The 19781-nt window shown below is 43.9% G+C and overlaps 2 protein-coding genes across 4 annotated transcripts in view; one reads left to right on the top strand and one right to left on the bottom strand.

Annotated features, from left to right (window-relative positions):
* The window catches only part of LOC121278694 (MDM2 binding protein), an 83620-nt gene extending 68447 nt beyond the window's left edge, over positions 1 to 15173 (bottom strand). For both annotated transcript variants that reach the window (XR_005943262.1, XM_041189047.1), the window contains exons 1-7: positions 14646 to 15173; positions 12998 to 13081; positions 9238 to 9311; positions 7773 to 7924; positions 6609 to 6667; positions 4978 to 5122; positions 3249 to 3363 (exon numbers count right to left, since the gene is read on the bottom strand). Coding sequence is in view for 1 of the 2 variants with exons in the window: in XM_041189047.1 (XP_041044981.1) it covers positions 3249 to 3363; positions 4978 to 5122; positions 6609 to 6667; positions 7773 to 7924; positions 9238 to 9311; positions 12998 to 13081; positions 14646 to 14715 (699 nt within the window). In the remaining variant the exon portion in view is untranslated. The remainder of the gene's footprint in view (positions 1 to 3248; positions 3364 to 4977; positions 5123 to 6608; positions 6668 to 7772; positions 7925 to 9237; positions 9312 to 12997; positions 13082 to 14645) is intronic.
* Positions 15174 to 16459: 1286 nt separating this feature from the next.
* Positions 16460 to 19781, top strand: part of mrpl13 (mitochondrial ribosomal protein L13) — a 102084-nt gene continuing 98762 nt past the window's right edge. For both annotated transcript variants that reach the window (XM_041190284.1, XM_041190285.1), the window contains exon 1: positions 16460 to 16600. In XM_041190284.1, coding sequence (XP_041046218.1) covers positions 16574 to 16600 — 27 coding nt within the window. In that variant the 5' untranslated portion in view covers positions 16460 to 16573. The remainder of the gene's footprint in view (positions 16601 to 19781) is intronic.

Genomic DNA, 19781 nt, shown 5'->3' with positions numbered 1-19781 from the left:
GTTTTGGATGTGTTCAGTTTTTGGATTTACGGATAAAGGATACTCGACCTGTAGTTTCATGGTCATCGTTACTGAGGTTAGATTTCAATTCCAGATTTTATTAGTTGCATTTAAATTCCACCAGCTGCCAGGTCAGGCATTAGCCTGGGTCTCTGGATTACTAGCCCAGTGACATTACCATTACACCACCATTACCTCACTTTTATATTCAAACCCCTCAAAATAAAACCACAACATTCCATGAGCATTTTTCTCGCTCCACCTGTACACTAACTTTTAATGATTGTGTACCTGATCATCCAAATCCCTCTGCTCCTTCACAGCTCCTGGTGTCTCACCCTTAAAATTGCTATTTCTCTGATCCAAAGTGGATGACCTCATACTTCCCCACACTGAACTTCACCTGCTGCATTTGCTTGGTGTTTCTATCCCTTTTTAAACTTTGTACCCCCATCTACACAACTTGCAGTGCCTCCTTAACTTAGTGTTATCTCCATACTCTTGACTTCTTTATCCAAGTCATTTACATATATGGTGAAAAACTGAGATGCCTGCACAGATCCCTGGGGAAAACCACTCCTCACATCCCATCAATCGGAATAAATTCCCTTTATCACTGTTCTCTGTCTCCTACCAATTAGCAACATGTCACAAGGTTACCTCCAATTCCGTAGCATTTTATTTCTACCAATAATCACTCATGTGCAACTTTATCTTATGCCTTTTGAAAGTCTATAGACAGTATTATGCCTTTTGGAAGTCTATATAGACAGTATCTATACACACTCCCCTATCCACTATGGTAACGACATCTTCAGAAATATTCAACTCATTTAGTCAGAAATTACCTACCCTTCACAATCTATGCTGACTCTCTGATCGACTCCAACATGTCTAACTGCTCATTCACACACCCGCAGTGACAGATTCCAGAAATTTTCCCACATGTCTGTGGTTACCTTTTTTCTCCTCTCCCTACTTTCTTAAATAACAGAATGACAATTGCAATTTTCCAATTGAACAGCACAATTCCTGAACCCAGAGCAGTTTGCAAAATTCTGGCTAATGCATCTACAATTTCCTGAGCTATTTCTCTTAATAACCTGAGGTCGAAACCATCAGGACTTGTAGAATTGTCTATCTTAAGTCTCTACAGTGTCTCAAAACTGCCAACTCCGGGACTGAGGCTGTGTCACATTTCGGATCTTGCGGCTTTTGGTTGGGGGGGGGTGTTGGGCCAAGCCGAGTCGGTTGAGGTCAAAGCTTGCTTGGAGTGCAGGAATAGACTGGCACTCAAGTGGTGAAGCAGATAACTAGTCTGTCGCTACACCACACCAATGCAGAGCCTAGCCAAATCGTCCAAATTTTTATTTTACTCGATTTAAATTCATTCTAAAAATGTCAATTTTTCAGATAACACCGTTTCTGGACAGCCGTATTTGAGACACTGCCTGTTATCTCCATTAGCAATTTCTTAAATATTAAATCCGTCAGGTTCCTTTGACTTCTTCTTGGTTCCAATGGACTGCTGGTATTTTGTCCCCCTACTACAGTATGAAAATGGATACAAGATATGCATTTAACAACTCTGCCATTTCTTTATTGCCCACTAAAATGCCACATTCCCCATCACCACACCCATTCTCTGAATATAGTTAAAATATCTTACTGTTAGCTTTAATATCACTTGTAAACATTTTTCTCTCCATATTTTCTTTCGTCACCTTATTACTTCCTCTGTGCCCCTTTCTTGTCTCTGAAGTCTGCTGTAATTCCAAAGGCCCTTGTATTTGTGTAAACCTTTTATTTTAGGTTGATACTGACTAATTATATTATTAATACCCAAATAGAAATTATCCAACGTCATGAAAGTATAATCATTTTCATAATTTTTTCTGGTGTATTGTAAGGTAGGTTTATGGGGGTAAGTAGTTAGGTCTGTGTGTGTGTGATTTAATTACATTTGGAGTCAAGTAGACTGCAAGCTTTGATTCAAAAAAAGCTAGATGCTTGACATGCTAATGAGTAAACATGGATGATGGCCTAACATGTGAAGTGTGAAGGGGATTTGCATTTTTAGATAAATGAAGGGATATTTGGATTTCAAAGGGATCTCAGTCTGTTTACAAATAGCCAGACAAGCAAGGCTGAGGAAGGTGTTTATTTTTCCCCAAGGGTTACTGATAATATAAAGTGACAACATGAAAGTTTTTACGTTATGAGGGAGATACAGTTTCAAAGACTTATGAAACAATAGAACTTACATATTAAGAGAGAAAATCTCTCAAGGAGAATGAGGTTATATATCAGGAGAAGACATTGTGAGATCTAACAGAAATTGTGAAATAGCCTTCATGAAGCCTCCAGTATTTGTGCATAAGTATGCTGTCTACTGAAACTGAAGCTGGAGAAAAGTCATTTGGAATTCCACTGTCCAGGGTAGTGTGTTAATTTGCTGGATCTGTTTAAAATCTAAAATCTATTTTTGGGCCATTGGCTTAAAGGGGGTGTAACTGGGAATCAGGTTAATTAGGAATTTCAGGAGTTATTATAGTAGTAATTTGTGGTCCTATCTACGTGCTTGAAATCTTTTCTTTTGCTAATAAATATTTTAATTTAGTTTTTTTAAAAAATCTCAAAGTCTTGGTGGGCTGATTACTTCTGAATACAGCGCATGCATCTCGAAATAAATACAAATTGCAAAACAGTTGTGATAGTGCAATCAAGTTTCCCTCGTGGCTTTGGTCCGCATGGCACACATTATCTGCCATGTCATAACATCCAATTTCCAGGGAGGCAACATGAAGTGTAATCTTTGGGTGAAGCAGCATAAGAGTGGGAGATAATGGGATCAGGGCAAACGTAATAGTTTCCATTTCAGAGTTGGAAATTCTGTCCTTATTTTTATATTCTCATTATAAATTCATTTGTCCACATTTATCACCATGAAAATCAACAATTTGCACTTATCACGCTATCATTACATTGTCCAGTCAGAGATGGCCCCGCTGCATATTTTATGGACTGGAACACTGTCCTGTTACTCCTTAAGAATTTTTTTTTTTTTTAAAAAGCTCATAGCTGAAGTTGAATCCTTGGTGAAACCAAAATAAAAACCCCTTTCCGCTGAGTTTGCATTTCAGAAAACAATCTGTTGCAAGTTTAATGTATTTTCCTAACCCACAGAAATATAAAACCCTAATTAGGTTATTTTCTATGGTGTAAGAATTGAGAAACAGAAGTAGTACCTTTCGCTCTTGGATGTGTACCTTCCCTCTCCATATCACCAATGGATCAATCATTTTCTCAAAATTTTCTGGTTCTATGACAGCTGCTCCCAGGTACTCTGCAATTTTCTGCCAACTACAATTAAACATATGTTAGATGTTTGGACTTGGGACTAATAAATTGTAGATTGAAGCAACCGCATGCTAGTTACAATCTAAGTTGTATCATTAGTTACACAGAATATACAGAAGCAGGACACTTATGCTCCTCTCAAGCCTCCCCCAATCCTTCCTCATCCATTTCTATCAGCATAATCCTCTATTCCTTTCTCCCTCATGTGCTTATCTAGTTTCCCCTTAAATGCATCTATGCTATTCATTTCAACTTCCCCCCTCTGATACGGAGTTCCACATTCTCAGCAGTCTCTGGGTTTCTTCTGAATTCCCTACTTCATTTTTGGTGACTACCTTATACTGATGTCCTATAGGTTTGCTTTTCCCCACAAGTAGAAACACTCTCTATCAAAACCTTTCAAAGGGTGGAATTTTACGCAGAGGTGGTGGCCCTACTCCCGGCTTAAAAGTCAGGGGCAAGCCCACCTCTGCACGGTCAGGAAGCCCCAAGCCTTCAGGGCCATTAGGTGACTCAGGCCGAGACTTTTGCCTGCCCCCAGCTGGGAGGAAGTCCTGCCTCCATGAGCTGCCACCAATCAAATGGCCAGCAGCTCTCTAGTCCCAGCAATGCCACTGAGAGTGATGGCCACTGTTGGGGCTGCAGGCAGTCCTCATTGATGATCATCGTTGGAGCTGGATAAGAATGCAAGGGAGGGGTTTTTTTTTTCCTGGCCCCAGTAAGGCCCTGGCAAGGGGGTAGTGGGAGGCCAGAATTGGAGAGGGGGGACCTCAAGTTGGGCACAGAGAGCCCGAGCAGAAGGGACGGTGGTCCATCAACCCCCAAAGCTGCTCAAGTTTACCAGGTGGCCTAGTCACGTGATGTGGACATCACACCACCCTGCTGTTAAAATACCAGCAGCAGGAGGAAGCTCTCGTCATATAACGGTCCCTTAAGGCCCTTCACCTCCCATCTCTGGTAAAATACCAGTGATGGTGGATAGACAACAGGCAAAGCGCCCCTGCCGTGTCACTTGATTTTTTGCACCCCCCACACCCCCGGAGCAAGGGCATGAAGTTCCACTGAAAAGTTTCAAATACCTTTATTCGGTCACTCCACAGCCTTCTGTTTTTAAAGAGAAAAGAGCCCCAGCCTGTTCATCCTCTCCTGGTTTGTGATCAGAACGTTGCAGGGAACCCCCAATTTAGGTTTCCTGGTTTTCAAGCAATAACAACTCACTATTTTTCATATTAGCAAATGATGCCCCTCAGGCCGTTTAAAAGATATTTTTATAAACGTTTGTAGATTTGTGATACTAGGTTTTGCTCACTACCCAAAGTTCTTATAGTTCACGATCCAGGATGTAACTAAACACTGACGTACAAGCCATGGGGTTAGTGACAAAAATATTTTTAGTTGGATATTTGGTATGAAAAGAGGAATGTTTTATAATAATCATAAAATGCCAAGTGGTGTCGTGCTAAAGTTATAAAAGTTTAGTCCTAACTTTGTAAACCAGAAAATAGTTTTACATGCAAGCAAAATGACCTAAACAGAAAATATAGTTAATGGAGAATTGTTACATTCTGGGCTAGTTCCATATAAACACTGAAGTTCTGCAAGTTTTGAGATACTTACCACGTGCCATCCTTTACTGCAATAGCAATTTCTGCTGAATGCCACTCTCTCAGGTGCTTAAATGCACCCACAACAGGAAGCCAGTCTTTCAGCCTAGGAATCCCACTGCCAGACACCAGCAAGATTAGATCCAATAACCCCTTGCCTGTCAACAGAAAAAGGGAACACTGCAAAACTCAAGCTCATATCCACCTTTTAAGCATAAAGGCCAACAGCTCAAAGCTATTTACTTAGGAATTGTGGCACTCTTTCATTGCCTCCACAAACACTTTTTGAGAAGTAGTTGTGGACCACAAAATAAGCTAAATCAAACCCTTTAGTGAAGAAGTTACCTGGCTTAATTAACTAACAAAAAGTAAAGCTGACCATAATTTCAACATTGGATAGAAAACAAATTGTGGTAAACCTTTATAAATACTAGTTACATCTCAGTTGGAGTATTGTGTCCAATTCTGGGCACCAGATTTTAGGGAGGATGTCAAGATCATGGAGAGTGTGTAGAGGCAATTTACTAAGATGTTAACAGGGATGTGGGGCTTCAGATATGTGGAAAGACTGGGGAAGCGGGGATTGTTTTCTTTAGAGCAGAGAAATTTAAGGGGAGATTTAATAAAGGTATTCAAAATCATGAAGAGTTTGGATAGTGTGAATAAGACGAAACTGTTTCTACTGGCGGGGCGGGACGGGGGACGGGGGGGGGGGGGGGGGGGGGGGGGGGGGGTCAGTAACCAGAGAGAACACATTTAAGGACTTTGGCTAAAGTATCAGAGATGGGATAAGTAATAATGTTGCTTACTCAGTGATCTGAAATGCACTGCTTGAAAGGGCAGTGGAAGCAGTTTCAATAGCCACTTTCAAAATGGAATTGGATATATACTTGAAAGGGAAACATTTGCGCGGGCATGGAATAAAGAACAGGGAAATGGGACGAATTCTCTAGCTCTTTCAAAGAGCTAGCAGAGGCACGATGGGCTAAATGGCTTCCTTCTGTGTTGCGATATTTAGCAACCTCCGTTGTTTCGATCAGGAACAAACCTGCAAACCCCTGCTCTATGGTACAGTACGTAAGCTTTCCAACATGCCACTTCACCTTCACTATTTTTAAATTGCACTCCATCGATAAGGGAGGGCAGTAAAGACCATCCACAAGTATTTCAATAAAGATGACCCCTTAAGAGGTTTTAATGCATCGCGGAGAAACAACCCCATCTGGTGGGTTCCTCTCCCCCTTACCAGAATAATATCTGCAAATTTAACTCAAAAATGGCGCTCACCATTAGGCCCTTGGGTGTTAGATCTCCACATCCATGCATCCAATCACTCCCAAAAACAGCATCTCAATCACATCGTTCTGATTAACCCAAACTAAACAAACATACATGGCATAATATTAACTGTATAAGGTAGAAAGGCAATTTGATTGAAGAGCAATGCACATTGTGCAAAAGCCCCAACTGTTTTTCTAGTTTGCTTTAAAGAATTCCAGTTTGGTTTAAAAAATTGAGTAAGTAGCACATTTGTAAATTACTGACAACTTGATAAGCGTGCCTGCTGTTATGACGATTGCTTTGGGTGTCAAAACAGCTCCATTACAATACAAATGCTCCGATAGAAATGATGCTGACAATTACCAGGTGGAGGTAATTTATCTGCTAGTTGATGCAGACCCTCCGCAGCCTCTTCAAATAACCTGCAAAAGAAATCAATAGATGGTTTTCACATTTTCAGATGTTTACATTATTTCCTCAATGTAAGCAAAAATGTAGTTACCCCAAAAAAAATCATAATTTTTAACCGAGTATTTAGAAACGTCACTGCTTTTTAGTCTGATCAGCACAATTTAAAAGGAGCAAAAATAGTGAGGAGAGTACAGGAATTCAGTGGTTTTGGTATTGGATCCGCAGTTCAGAGATCCCGAGTTTCAACCTCACTACGTCAAGTTGTGAAGCTGAATTCACAAAGTAAGCAATTTGTGGATTGCCACAAAAATTAATAAGCATGAAAGCTGCTGAGTTGTCAAAAATATGCCAATTCCTCAGCGGTCTGACCAACAGCCCCACATTACATGGCTAACTCAGTGCCCTCAGGGGCAATAATTAACTTCATTAGTTATCCATAACTAATGATCTAGAATAGTTCAACACAAAGGGCTAGAACCTCTATAACGGCAGGAAAATTAGTGCTTTATGAAAGAAAGGTTTAATATTCTTTTTCCAGTCTTTGTTTTGTTCACGCTCTTTTTCTGTTTCTGGTTTTCTCTTTGTTTTTTTAATTTTCACAATTTATTTCAGTTCTATCCGTTACCGATATCACTTAGCCCCATCTCTGCAATATCAGCCACTGGTCTCACTCCTAAAGCACAAACTGTCATCCATGTTTCTGTCACTCCTGGACTCAGTTGCTCCAATGCCTTCTCTGTACCCAAAGCTCAACCGCCATAAACTTCATCTTGTCCAGAAACCCAACTTCTCACACCCCATCCAGCACTCATTCCAGGATTTGATCACATAACATAGGCTTATATCGGTGGGTACAGAGGGAATGCCGCACTGTCAGAGCTGCCATCTTTTATGTAAGATGTTAAACCAAAGCAAACAACTAGTATAACTTCAATCCAAAGCTGAGTATTTTTAATGGGAGATTTGATGGACTAGGATGGTGAAACATAATTAGTTCAAAAGTCTTTTCTGATTCTGGACCCTTTTTTACATTTAACTACTTGCACAGATATATATTGTATAATAGAATATTCTGAAACTATTATTGTTAACGCTACAATATTATACAATACTTACTCAAAGAGGGGCGTTGGCTCTTTAACATCACCATCCTCTTCCTCACAACCATTTATGCTGTCCAGGCATTCTTGTATTAATGCGGGTACTGGTACTTCAAAGTCACTCTCTTGTGCACAGGAACTAATTTCTTCCCACTCTGGACTACAGAACTAGAAGGAAGGAAAACAATCGTGGGATAGTGACTATAAGGCGCATTGGGAAGAATCTGATACCGACTTTGTAGCTTTTCCGTAGTGTTTGGTAAAAGAAAAACTTACATGATGTTTTTCGCAGTTCCCATGCAGGGATTCATATCCAAAACGTTAAAACATATAAAGTCCCTGATCAGCCTGCTGTGTATTTTGTTCTTGTATTCACTCATGGGATGTTGGCTTCACTAGCAAAGCCAGTCTTTATTGTCTTTGACAAGGGGGCGGTGAGCCGCCTTTCTGAATTCAACTGAGTGGCAGCCTAGGCTGCTTCAGGGGGCAGTTAAGAGTCAACCATATTGTTGTGGGTCCATAGGCCAGACCGGGTAAGGACAGCAGATTTCCTTCCCTAAAGGACATTCGTGAACCAGATGAGTTTTTTTTTAAAAACAACAATCTGGTGTTTTATTGGTCACCATTACTGATACTAGTTTTTTTAAACTGCAGCGGTTGGAATCGAGCTCCGGTCTCCAAATAGTTAGTCTAGGCCTCTGAATTACTAGCTCAGTAACATAATCGCTATGCTACTACTTCCTAATTTCTTATCAGTTCCATTTATCTTCAATTTTTACCCCTCAGTTTTACCTCTGTCAATAAAAACTATTAGTTGGTGTATCAAGAAAGTCAGCCACAAAGCAGATTTTACCTGGTGCACTGGAACAGCGGAATCCTGATTCTCGTCCAGCTGCTTACTTCCCAAGTCCACAACCTATGGTTATTGCTTTCCAAATTTCAAGCAGTAACATTATTTCCACCTAGGACAACGGCAGCAGATGCATGGAAGCACCACCACCTGCAAGTTCTGCGCCAAGCCACACACCATCCTGACTTGGAACTATATCTCCGTCCCTTCACTGTCACTGGGTCAAAATCCTGGAACTCCCTCCCTAACAGCACTGTGGGTGTACCTACACCACATGGACTGCAGCAGTTCAAGAAGGCAGCTCACCACCACCATTACAGATGGGCAATAAAAGCTGGCCTAGCCAGCGACACCCACATCCTGTGAAAGAATTTTTAAAAAAGTAATCCTCTTCATTTTGTTAATTTTTGGAAATTAAGGACCATCACATTCTCAACATAGAAAGTGATTTATGATTTTCTTTGAATTGGTTAATGAGTTTCATTACTTTTGTCCTGTGGGTAGATTTTGTATTTTCTGTATAATATACATATGAAAATGGTCGACTTTTTTTTTGTTCTACTGACAGTTTTGTGACGTAAACTCAGAGCTGTCGCACACTTACACTTTTTAAACTTCCTGCTCTCCTCACCTGTGAAAAGCCATGGATTGCCTGAATTGCGAAGAACCATTTCTGTGGCGCTGGGACACCAGAGACTGAACAGGCTGCAATAGATTAAGCAGAGATTAACTAACACCAAATTTCAACAGAGCTGTTAAATGCTGCAAGAACAAATTGAAAATTAGAATGAAGAAGCTGCACATTCTTAAATTAATGTCAAAGGTATGATTGGAAAAGACAAAAAGCAAAAGACGAGCTTTCATACCCTGACAAAAGTAATGGGAAAGGAACAAACATAAAAAAATCAATTGGATATTGCAAGTGGGAAAGAAAACTAGAAAGTCTAACAACTAAAACAAACAAACATAATATGTGGTGTAAGGGGGACTTCGAGGTAGTCAGGTTATTTTTCTCTGCATCTCCAGCAGAGGTCACTGTGAGTTGAAACTCTGGCTGATTTCTCCCTCCTCAATCCAGGTTGTACTGACACTACAACAACTTGTATTTATACACCGTCTATAATGTTGTCAAACTTCCAAAGGGCTTCTCATGAGTTATCAAACAAAATTTGACACCAGACCACACATGGCATTATCTTAGGCTTAGATTTTAAAGGAGCATCTTAAAGGGGAAGAAAAAAGTAGAGGTGAAGTAGTTTAGGGAGAGAGTTTTTTTTTATATAAATTCATTCGCGGGATGAGGGATTCACTGGCTGGGCCATCATTTATTGCCCATCCCTAATTGTCCTCGAGAAGGTGATGGTGAGCTGCCTTCTTGAACAGCTGCAGTCCATGTGGTGTAGGTACACCCACAGTGCTGTTAGAAAGGGAGTTCCAGGATTTTGACCCAGCGACAGTGAAGGAACAGCGATATATTTCCAAATCAGGACGGTGTGTGGCTTTGAGGGGAACTTCCAGGTGATGCGGTTCCCATCTATCTGCTGCTCTTGTCCTTCTAGGTGGTAGTGGTCATGGATTTGGAAGGTGCTGTCGAAGGAGCCATGGTGAATTCCTGCAGTGCATCTTGTAGATGGTACATACTGCTGTTACTGTGAATTAGTGGAGGAGGGAGTGAATGTTTGTGGATGTGGTGCCAATCAGGCAAACTGTTTTGTCCTGGATGGTGTTGAGCTTCTTCAGTGTTGTAGGAGCTGCACTCATCCAGGCAAGTGGGGAGTATTCCATCACACTCCTGACTTGTGCCTTGTAGATGGTGGACAGGCTTTGGGGAGTCAGGCGGTGAGTTACTCGCTGCAGGATTCCTAGCCTCTGACCTGCTCTTGTAGCCACAGTATTTATATGGCTAGTCCAGTTCAGTTTCTGGTCAACAGGATGTTGATACTTGGGGAATTCAGTGATGGTAATGCCATTGAACATCAAGGGGCAATGGTTGGATTCTCTCTTGTTGGAGATAGTCATTGCCTGACACTTGTGTGGCGTGAATGTCACTTGCCACTTGTCAGCCCAAACCTGGATATTGTCCAGGTCTTGCTGCATTTGGACATGGACTACTTCAGTATCTGAGGAGTCATGAATGGTGCTGAACAATGTGCAATCATCAGCGAACATCCCCACTTCTGATCTTATGATGGAAGGAAGGTCATTGATGAAGCAGCTGAAGATGGTTGGGCCTAGAACACTCGTCTGAGGAACTCCTGCAGTGATGTCCTGGAGCTGAGAAGACTGACCTCCAACAACCACAGCCATCTTCCTTTGTGCTAGATATCACTCCAACCAGCAGACAGTTTTCCCTGATTCCCATTGACTCGTTTTACTAGGGCTCCTTGATGCCACACGTGGTCAAATGCTGCCTTGATGTCGAGGGCAGTCACTCTCACCTCACCTCGGGAGTTCACCTCTTTTGTCCATGCTTGAACCAAGGCTGGGATGTGATCAGGAGCTGAGAGGCCCTGGCGGAACCCAAACTGGGCATCAGTGAGCAGGTTATTGCTAAGCAAGTGCCGCTTGATAGTACTGTTGGTGACCCCTTCCATTACTTTACTGATGATGGAGAGTAAACTGATGGGGCGGTAATTGGCTCAGTTGGATTTGGCCTGTTTTTTTATGTACAGGACATACCTAGGCAATTTTCCACATAGCTGGGTGGATGCCAGCGTTGTAACTGTACAGGGACAGCTTGGCTAGGGGCGTGGCAAGTTCTGGAGCACAAGTCTTCAGTACTATTGCCGGAATATTGTCAGGGCCCATAGCTTTTGCAGCATCCAGTGCCTTCAGCCGTTTCTTGATATCATGTGGAGTAAATCGAATTGGCTGAAGACTGGCATCTGTGATGCTGGGGACCTCTGGAGGAGGCCGAGATGGATCATCCACTCGGCACTTCTGGCTGAAGATTGTTGCAAATGCTTCAGCCTTATCTTTGCACTGCGGTGCTGAGCTCCTCCAACATTGAGGATGGGGATATTTGTGCAGCATCCTCCTCCAGTGAGGTTGTTTGATTGTCCACCACCATTCACGACTGGATGTGACAGGACTGCAGAGCTTAGATCTGATCCATTGGTTGTGGGATCACTTTGCTCTGTCTATCACTTGCTGTTTAAGCTGTTTGGCACGCAAGTAGCCCTGTGTTATAGCTTCACCAGATTGACAGAGTTCCAGAGCTTAGGGTCCAGACGGCTGAAGGCACATCTGCCAATGATGGGGTGATGTAAATTGGGGATGCACAAGAGGTCAGAATTGGAAAAGCACCAAATTCTTGGAGGGTTGTAGAGCTGGAAGAGGTTGGAGACATAGAGAGGGGAGAGGCCATGGAGGGATTTGAAAACAAGGATGTGGATTTTTAAAAACCTTCCCAGCTGCGATCAACTAACTCAGCACAGACTGGAGATCATACTTTTGTAATCTGCAGGGCTCAGCTACTCACTGCAAACCTATTAAGCTTGCAGATGATGTAAGTAGTGGTTTTAAACTATGCAGACAGACAAAATGAAATCTGAACTCCAGCTTCTGGCTGAGATATTTTGGATCCTAACAGCGCCCCCCAGCTCCCCACTTCACAAGAACATCTCCCACATAACTTTGAATAATGGTGCACTTGATGGGAAAAAAGTGGGTCAGTGCTTTTATCCAAATTCTACTCATGAAAGTTACAATAGGTAGCTAGTTATCACAAGATAGGTGCACATTTTAGATAAATGCAGAGGCTGAACCAGGAAGTCCAAAGGTGAGTTGCAGAGGGATCTGGATGTCCTAGTGCATGAATCGCAAAAGGCTAGTGTACAAGTACAGCAAATAATTAGGAAAGCTAATAGAATGTTATCATTTATTGCGAGGTGCATTTGGAAGAATAAGAGGCGATTTGATTGAAACTTAAGATCCTGAGGGATTTTGACAGGGTGGATGCAAAGAGGATGTTTCCTCTCGTGGAAAAATCTAGAACTAAGGGGTCACTGTTTAAAAATAAGGGGTCACCAATTTAAGACAGAGATAAGGCGAAATTTTTTCACTGAGGGTCATGAGTGTTTGGAACTCTCTTCTTGAAAAGGTGGTGGAAGCAGAGTCTTTGAATATTTTTAAGGTAGAAGTGGATAGATTCTTGGTAAGCAAGGGGGTGAAAGGTTATCGGGGGTAGGTGGGACGCAGATTTTGGGTTACTATCAAATCAGCCATGATCTTATTAAATGACGGAGCAGGCTCGAGGGGCTGAATGGTCTAGTCCTGCTCCTTGTTTGTATGTTCGTAAAATATTGCCTTATAAAAATACAAAGTCAAAAACTGCAACTTTAATGTGGAAAAGCTTATAAATTAAAAACCTAATTTATTAAAGTTATTACCGGGAAGTGAAGTCAATCTTGAATTTGTTGAGATACCGCAGTTCTTTCTCAGTAGTTCATAAACACTATTAATAGCTGTCAGCTCTGCAATATAAGAACAAAGTTAGTGAACAACATACATTCGGCAAAGGCGGGTCCGGAGTCTGTCCTAGTTACCCACGTTTCCACTGGGTTACACGACCCCCACATCCCATATAATCTCCTGGAAGCAAAAATACTGATGAAAAAAATCTAACTACAATTCATGAAGGAACAAATTCTGGAAAATTCCTTTCCAATCTCCAGAATCACAGGAGATATCAGTGAGGCACATCATCCAACATCCCACCTAACTATTGCATATAAGCCATCTCAGCTTTCTCCAGGAATCAGCTGTACAGCTCCCTTTAGAACGTCTGTAAATTTGCAGACACTGCATGACCCATTGCAAACCTCTGTGAGAAAGAACAACCTCCCGATATCTAACCAAGATCTAATCTTACATAACTCATGCACATCCTCACATTTTACACAACTTGTGTAATTCATATTATCTTTCCTATTGAAGGGCCCAAGGGTTCTTAAATCATGCATTGCTAGTGAACATTTTCCAGGGCCTTGAACTCTCCTGGCATGAGGTGGACATGGTTTGCTAAAAGAGGCCTCTACAAAGTCTTGTACAAGGATATAAGAACTCAAGAAATAGGAGCTGGAACCATATGACATGTTGAGCCTGCTTCACCATTCAACACGATTATGGCTGATCTTGTGATTCAACTCCATTTTCCCGCCCGCTCCCCATATCCCTTAATTCCCTGAGACACCAAAAATCTGCCTACCCCAGCCTTAAATATATTCAGCGATGGAGCATCCACAACCCTCTGGGGTAGAGAATTCCAAAGACTCACAAATCTTTGAGTGAAGTGCGGAGATTTCAGAGCAAACGGCCAATTGGAGATCTTTCAGCATCCAGAGCTCAGCAGGCCCACTGTCAGAGGTGGGAGTTGTGATGTCGATTAAAGGAAGAGGATGCCTCAAGGTTCACAAGTTTTTTTTTAATCAAAAGGGGCCTCAGCTGCCAGGTTGGCATTGTGGAGGGGCAACTCCTCCACTGACCACAGCGGTGGGCCGATTGGCGAGCATGAGCAGGGAGTGAAGAATGGGGGCTCCGGCCCTCCCGGTCTGCTGCCAAGAGGCCACCCCCATCCCTCAGCTGTCTTTCGGTCTCTGTGGGGGAGTCCACATGCCAACTGGATAATTCCAGTCAGTGTGTGCTTAGTGACCTTGATAGTCCCTTTAATTGGTCAACCGCTACCTAGCTATTACCGCTCCCACTGCATCCTTCCATCACCCCCACCATGACGCTGCCTCTATGAAAGTGCCCAGGAAGTGGAACCACGGCAGGAAACTACACGGCAGCCATAAAAATTCAGCCCTTATCTCTGTTTTTTCTCTCCACAGATGCTGCCTGACCAGCTGAATATTTCCAACATTTTCTGTTCTCCATTTCAGATTTTAAAGTTAACTCAAGAGACTTGGTGCATTATAAAGTATCGTGTTATCCTTTCCCCTCTCCCTATTAATCAGGTTGGGTTTATTGTGCAATACAGTGGAGTCAAAATAATGCATTAATGTAAATAATTTGATAATTGATTAATGCAGCACTTACCAGAAAATTCTTCATCTTGGTACTGGTCACCTCCATAATTCCAAACAACTAATAGCACATATCGGTCCATTGTAAGGCTGAATAAGAACTGACTGTCATGAAATGACTGGACAAACTAATTGAAAGTTGCCTCATAGTCAGTTATGTGCATTTTCTCATTTTCCTGGAGTATCTCAGGTGTAGACTCCTCCAGGCTCTCTCTGGCTTAGTGACTGCCTCCAAGAGTCCGAAGCAAGGTCTCCTGTTGCGAGGGGCTGTTTGACTGTTGCTGGGGGCTCTCTGATGGTTACTAGGGACTGTTTGACTGACGGTTGCTAAGGGCTGACTGACAATTGCTAGAGACTTCCAGACTGGCAGTTGTTAAGGATACCCAGATGGCAGCTGTTGGGGAAGACTGACGGTTGCTAGGGGGAGACTGATGGTTGCTAGGGGCTGAATGATGGTTTCAAGGAGCTCCTGGACTGATAGTTGCTAAGGGTACCAGTTGGCAGTTGCGGGGGTGCTGGGCAACTGACAGCTGTTGGGGGGGGGGGGGGGGGGGGGGGGGCGCGACTGGAGGGGCTCCTGGACCGGAGGTCACTATTGGGCACCCGGACTGATGGTTCCTCAGGGCTGTGTGTTTTCCTCCCTTCTCAGTTTGTTTCTCTCTCTCTCTCTCCACACCACCCCCCCCCACCCCCACCGTTTCCCCCTCTCTCACTCTCTCTCTCCCTCCCCGTGTGTGTCTCTCTCCACGTCTGTGTTTCTCTCCCCGTCTCTCTCTCTCCCCTATGTCTGCCTGTCTCTCTCCCTGTCTGTCTCTCTCCTCCCCTATCTCTCTCTCCCCTATCTGTCTCTCTCTCTCCCCTATCTGTCTCTCTCTCCCCTATCTGTCTCTCTCTCTCTCCCCTATCTGTCTCTCTCTCTCCCCTATCTGTCTCTCTCTCTCTCCCCTATCTGTCTTTCTCTCTCTCCCCTATCTTTCTCTCTCTCCCCTATCTTTCTCTCTCTCCCCTATCTGTCTCTCTCTCTCCCCTATCTTTCTCTCTCTCCCCTATCTGTCTCTCTCTCTCCCCTATCTTTCTCTCTCTCCCCTATCTGTCTCTCTCTCCCCTATCTGTCTCTCTCTCTCCCCTATCTGTCTCTCTCTCTCCCCTATCTATCTTTCTCTCTCCCCTATCTTTCTCTCTCTCCCCTATCTGTCTCTCTCTCTCCCCTATCTATCTTTCTCTCTCCCCTATCTGTCTCTCTCTCTCTCCCCTATCTGTCTCTTTCTCTCTCCCCTATCTGTCTCTCTCTCTCTCCCCTATCTGTCTCTCTCTCTCTCCCCTATCTGTCTCTCTCTCTCTCCCCTATCTGTCTCTCTCTCTCTCCCCTATCTGTCTCTCTCTCTCCCCTATCTGTCTCCTCCCCTGTCTCTCTCTCTCTCCCCTATCTGTCTGTCTGTCTGTCTATCTCCCCCTATGTCTGTCTGGCTGCCTGTCTCTGTCTGCCTATCTCTCTCTCTGTCTCTCTCTCCCCCCGTCTGTCTCTGAGTCTATCTGCCTGTCTCTCTCTCTCTCTGTGTGCGCGCGTGTGTGTCTGTCTGTCTGTCTGTCTGCGTCTCTCTCTGTCTGTGTCTGTCTCTCTTTCCGTCGCTCCCGCTCCGGACAAAACCCGCGCGCTCCTCCCACTTCCGGGAAGTGGGTCACGGGGTCAGCGGTCCGGCTGGAATCCCAACCCCGGCCTCGCTTTCCCCCCCTCCCCCCCCCCGGGCCCCCGCAGTTAACATAAAATAAAACCTCCCCCCCTCTGCGACATTCCCCTGGGTTTCAGTCGGTTAATCAGGCCCTGGATCCGGCTGCTCCGGGAGAGCGGGTTTAAAACCCGGGTGAATCGGGGGGGGGGGGGGGGGTGGTTTCTCTCCGGAAGGATTGAGGCGCCGCACAGGCCGCCTCCCAGCAACAAAGATGTCGAGTCTCAGTAAAGCGGCTCAGGTGGGAAATGGAGACGCCCCCGGGGGCTCCCGCGGGGACCCGACAGGCCTGTAGCACCTTTCACAACCTCAGGACGTGGCAAAGCGCTTCACCGGCCAATCAGACATGGCAAGCGTGACCGCGGCAGGCAGTTTGCGCACAGCAAGATCCCACAAAGGGCCAGCGCGGGGACCCGGGCCTTGGCCCTGTTTATCTGCCGTCGTGATGCTAGATTGAGGGACGCACATTGACCAGGAGGCCAGGGAGAACTCGCTTCTTCCAAATAGTGCTGGGTATCCTATACCCCGGGGGGGGGGGGGGGGGGGGGGTGGCTGACAGGGCCTTGGCCCAGGGTGACAGGTTGGTCCTGGGTCCTGGGTCGCATATTGCCAGGGGGCCACAGTTTGTCATGTGTTTAAGCCGCATAAATTTTGTGCATGCCCAGCACACATCGGCACGGCTGACTCCCAGAGGCCTGATCAGGCACTAAGAGATTTGCAAGTACTGATCCCTCCCCTGCCCACCGGTCTGCTCATACAGCCCCTCCTTCTCCCACATCAAAGTGTGCCTTACTTTCCTTCCCGAGAGTCGGTCACCCTGCCTTAGGTTAACGTCTCATTCAAAAGATGGCATCTCCCTGCACTAGGAGCGTCAGCCTGCATTTTTGTGCTCAAGTCTCTGGAGTGCGACTCGAACCCTAAGACCTTCTGACTCAGAGGCAAAGGTGCAACCCACTGACCACAGCTTACAGCTGAGTCCCTGGAATGAAGAGGGAGGTGGAGGGAAAGAGAGGCGTGAGGGTCAGTTGGGGGCATGCAGGGAAAGAGAGTGAATACACACAGGAATATAGAGGGACTGGGGTGGGAGACAGCATCATAGGTACAGAAGTAATACTCGCTCTGATATGGGGGAGTAGGGTTGGTGGCAGGTGAGGGAGAGGCTGTAATAAAGGAGGGGAAATACACAGGCATTAAAGGGATTGATACCTGGGAAGGAGGAGATAGAGTGGTGCATGCTGAGAGAGATGGGAAGATCCCAGTAGATAGAAGATACTGGGATAGTGACCAATACCCAGAGAGGTGCTGTGAGCACCTGGTAAATGCTAATAATGTAATTTGTCATCACCAACAGAATGTTAAACAGCTGTTGATCAATCTGTATTGGTTATTGCACCACCCAGAGAGCAGAGTTCCCATTTTCTCAATGTGCTTCGCTTCTCGTGACTGAGCTCATGACCTTAAGTTGGGAGGAAAGCCTAACTTCAGGGCAGTGTGCTCTTGTACCACTGGAATTTAACCACCTGTGCATTGCTAGCTTTCAGGATTATACCGATAATCAGCGCTCCAAGTGGCAACCCTTCTCCAGATCCTCTCCAGCTGCCTGATGAGTCATCCCGGCTGCTATTGATGACGTGGTCTTCCAATCATCCATCAGCAGGGATATCATCCTGGAGCCAATTCACTCACAAAGAGATCAAATCATACCACCCCACCGCCACCCAGAAGGATAGCTGTAGACAATGATGTACATTATTTTGAGTTACTCTATTTTTGAGGGTGATGTTAATTTTTATTTTATGCTAATTGGGTGATATAAGTTTGGTGTGTTGTCAGTATTGAAGATAGTGTTAGATGTGAAGCTTATGAGAAGCGATGAAGGTGCATTTATTTAAAAGAATGGGTTGACATTGTTACAATAAGATGAATAATCAGCAGTTGTTATAGGTGAAACTTAATTCTGGCATAGATATTTTCTAAAAAGGAATGAAGTACTAAAGAAGCTAAATATTGTATTATACAATATTATAAAATATTGTACTCCTGGGATGCAATTCTGATGTGGAGATAGTGGGGGGATTGATTGGGGCAGCAGTTCCTCTTCAAGAGGAGAATGAATAACAACAACTTGCATTTATATATACATTCCTCCCTCAGGTACCATGCTTGAAGCCTATGGCAACCATGGACTTCCATTGGTTTAGTCAATGATTATGCTTAGCAAAGTACTGCAGTGGTTTGCTATTGCCTTCTGTAGTTTGGCTGACCAGAAAACTCTCCTGCTCTTCGATGAGACAAAATACTGCGGATACTGGAAGTCTGAAATAAAAACACAAAATGCTGGAAAAATTCAACAGGTCTGGCAGCATCTGTGGAGAGCTAATGTTTCAAGTCTGTATGACTTTCCAGCATTTTCTGTTTTTAACTCTCCCATACTTACTTTCTGCCATCAGGTATATTGGAAGATTTACAGGCTGGTAATCAACCTGTTTGGCAATGCAATGAACATACCTTCTGTGACCATTAAGTCCTAGAGTCAGACTTGAACCCTGAGCTGCTAGCTTAGAGGTAGGGATGCTACCCACTGCTCCACAAGACCTCACCTTCACAGCAGCCTTAACATAGTTAAACATACTAAGGCAGGAGCATTATTGAACAAAATCTGACACTAAGCCATATAAGGAGATGTTAGGACAGGGGACCAATGAATAGGTTAAAGAAGCAGGTTGTAAGGAGTGTCTTAAAGTGGGAGAGAGAGGTGGAGATACGGAGAAGTTTAGGGAGGGAATTCCAGAGCTCAGAGTTTCTGCTCATTGATGAGGTGACAGTAAATTCTGGCAAGAGAGGGTGGGTTCTGTTTTAAAATTTAAAGCTGTATCCATGAGCTTTGTGTTCAACTGAGGTGACATTCCTTGTTTTTTTTAAGTTAAAATGATGGTTACTTGCTGGAAAGAATTGTGTACGATACATAAGGGGAAGCTTAATCATGAAAGCGCTGCAGTTAATTATATTTTGAAATTTTAAAATGGACTGGGTTACTCTTGCTGCAGCATTCAGGTACATTAGCTTAGTATTTCTGAGTACTTTGGCAGGGTAAGGAATTGTATCACATGCCTTACCAGAATTACTCTGTAAATAACTACTTGATCAGATGTGTTGTGCAGATATTAAGAATCTGAAGTTAACAGTAGCCTGCTAGGTTGGGACAAGCATGTTCACTAAAGGAACTGTGATGCTGAGAGTGTGATTGGTCTGGTTGTCCAGTGAATGCATTCTGACATAATGTGTGCTCACTGCACTGTGATCGAACAATTAGAAAGCATGCACCAGCTTTCTGATAGAAAGAACTCCAGTAAAGACTTTCTTGAAATGTTAGCTATTGGTTCTCCTGTGTAACTAGTTTTCAAGCCTTTGAATCCTTCTCA

This window comes from Carcharodon carcharias, chromosome 6 (assembly GCF_017639515.1).
Source record: "Carcharodon carcharias isolate sCarCar2 chromosome 6, sCarCar2.pri, whole genome shotgun sequence".
NCBI lineage: Eukaryota > Metazoa > Chordata > Chondrichthyes > Lamniformes > Lamnidae > Carcharodon > Carcharodon carcharias.
This window is presented reverse-complemented; position numbering and strand designations above follow the sequence as displayed.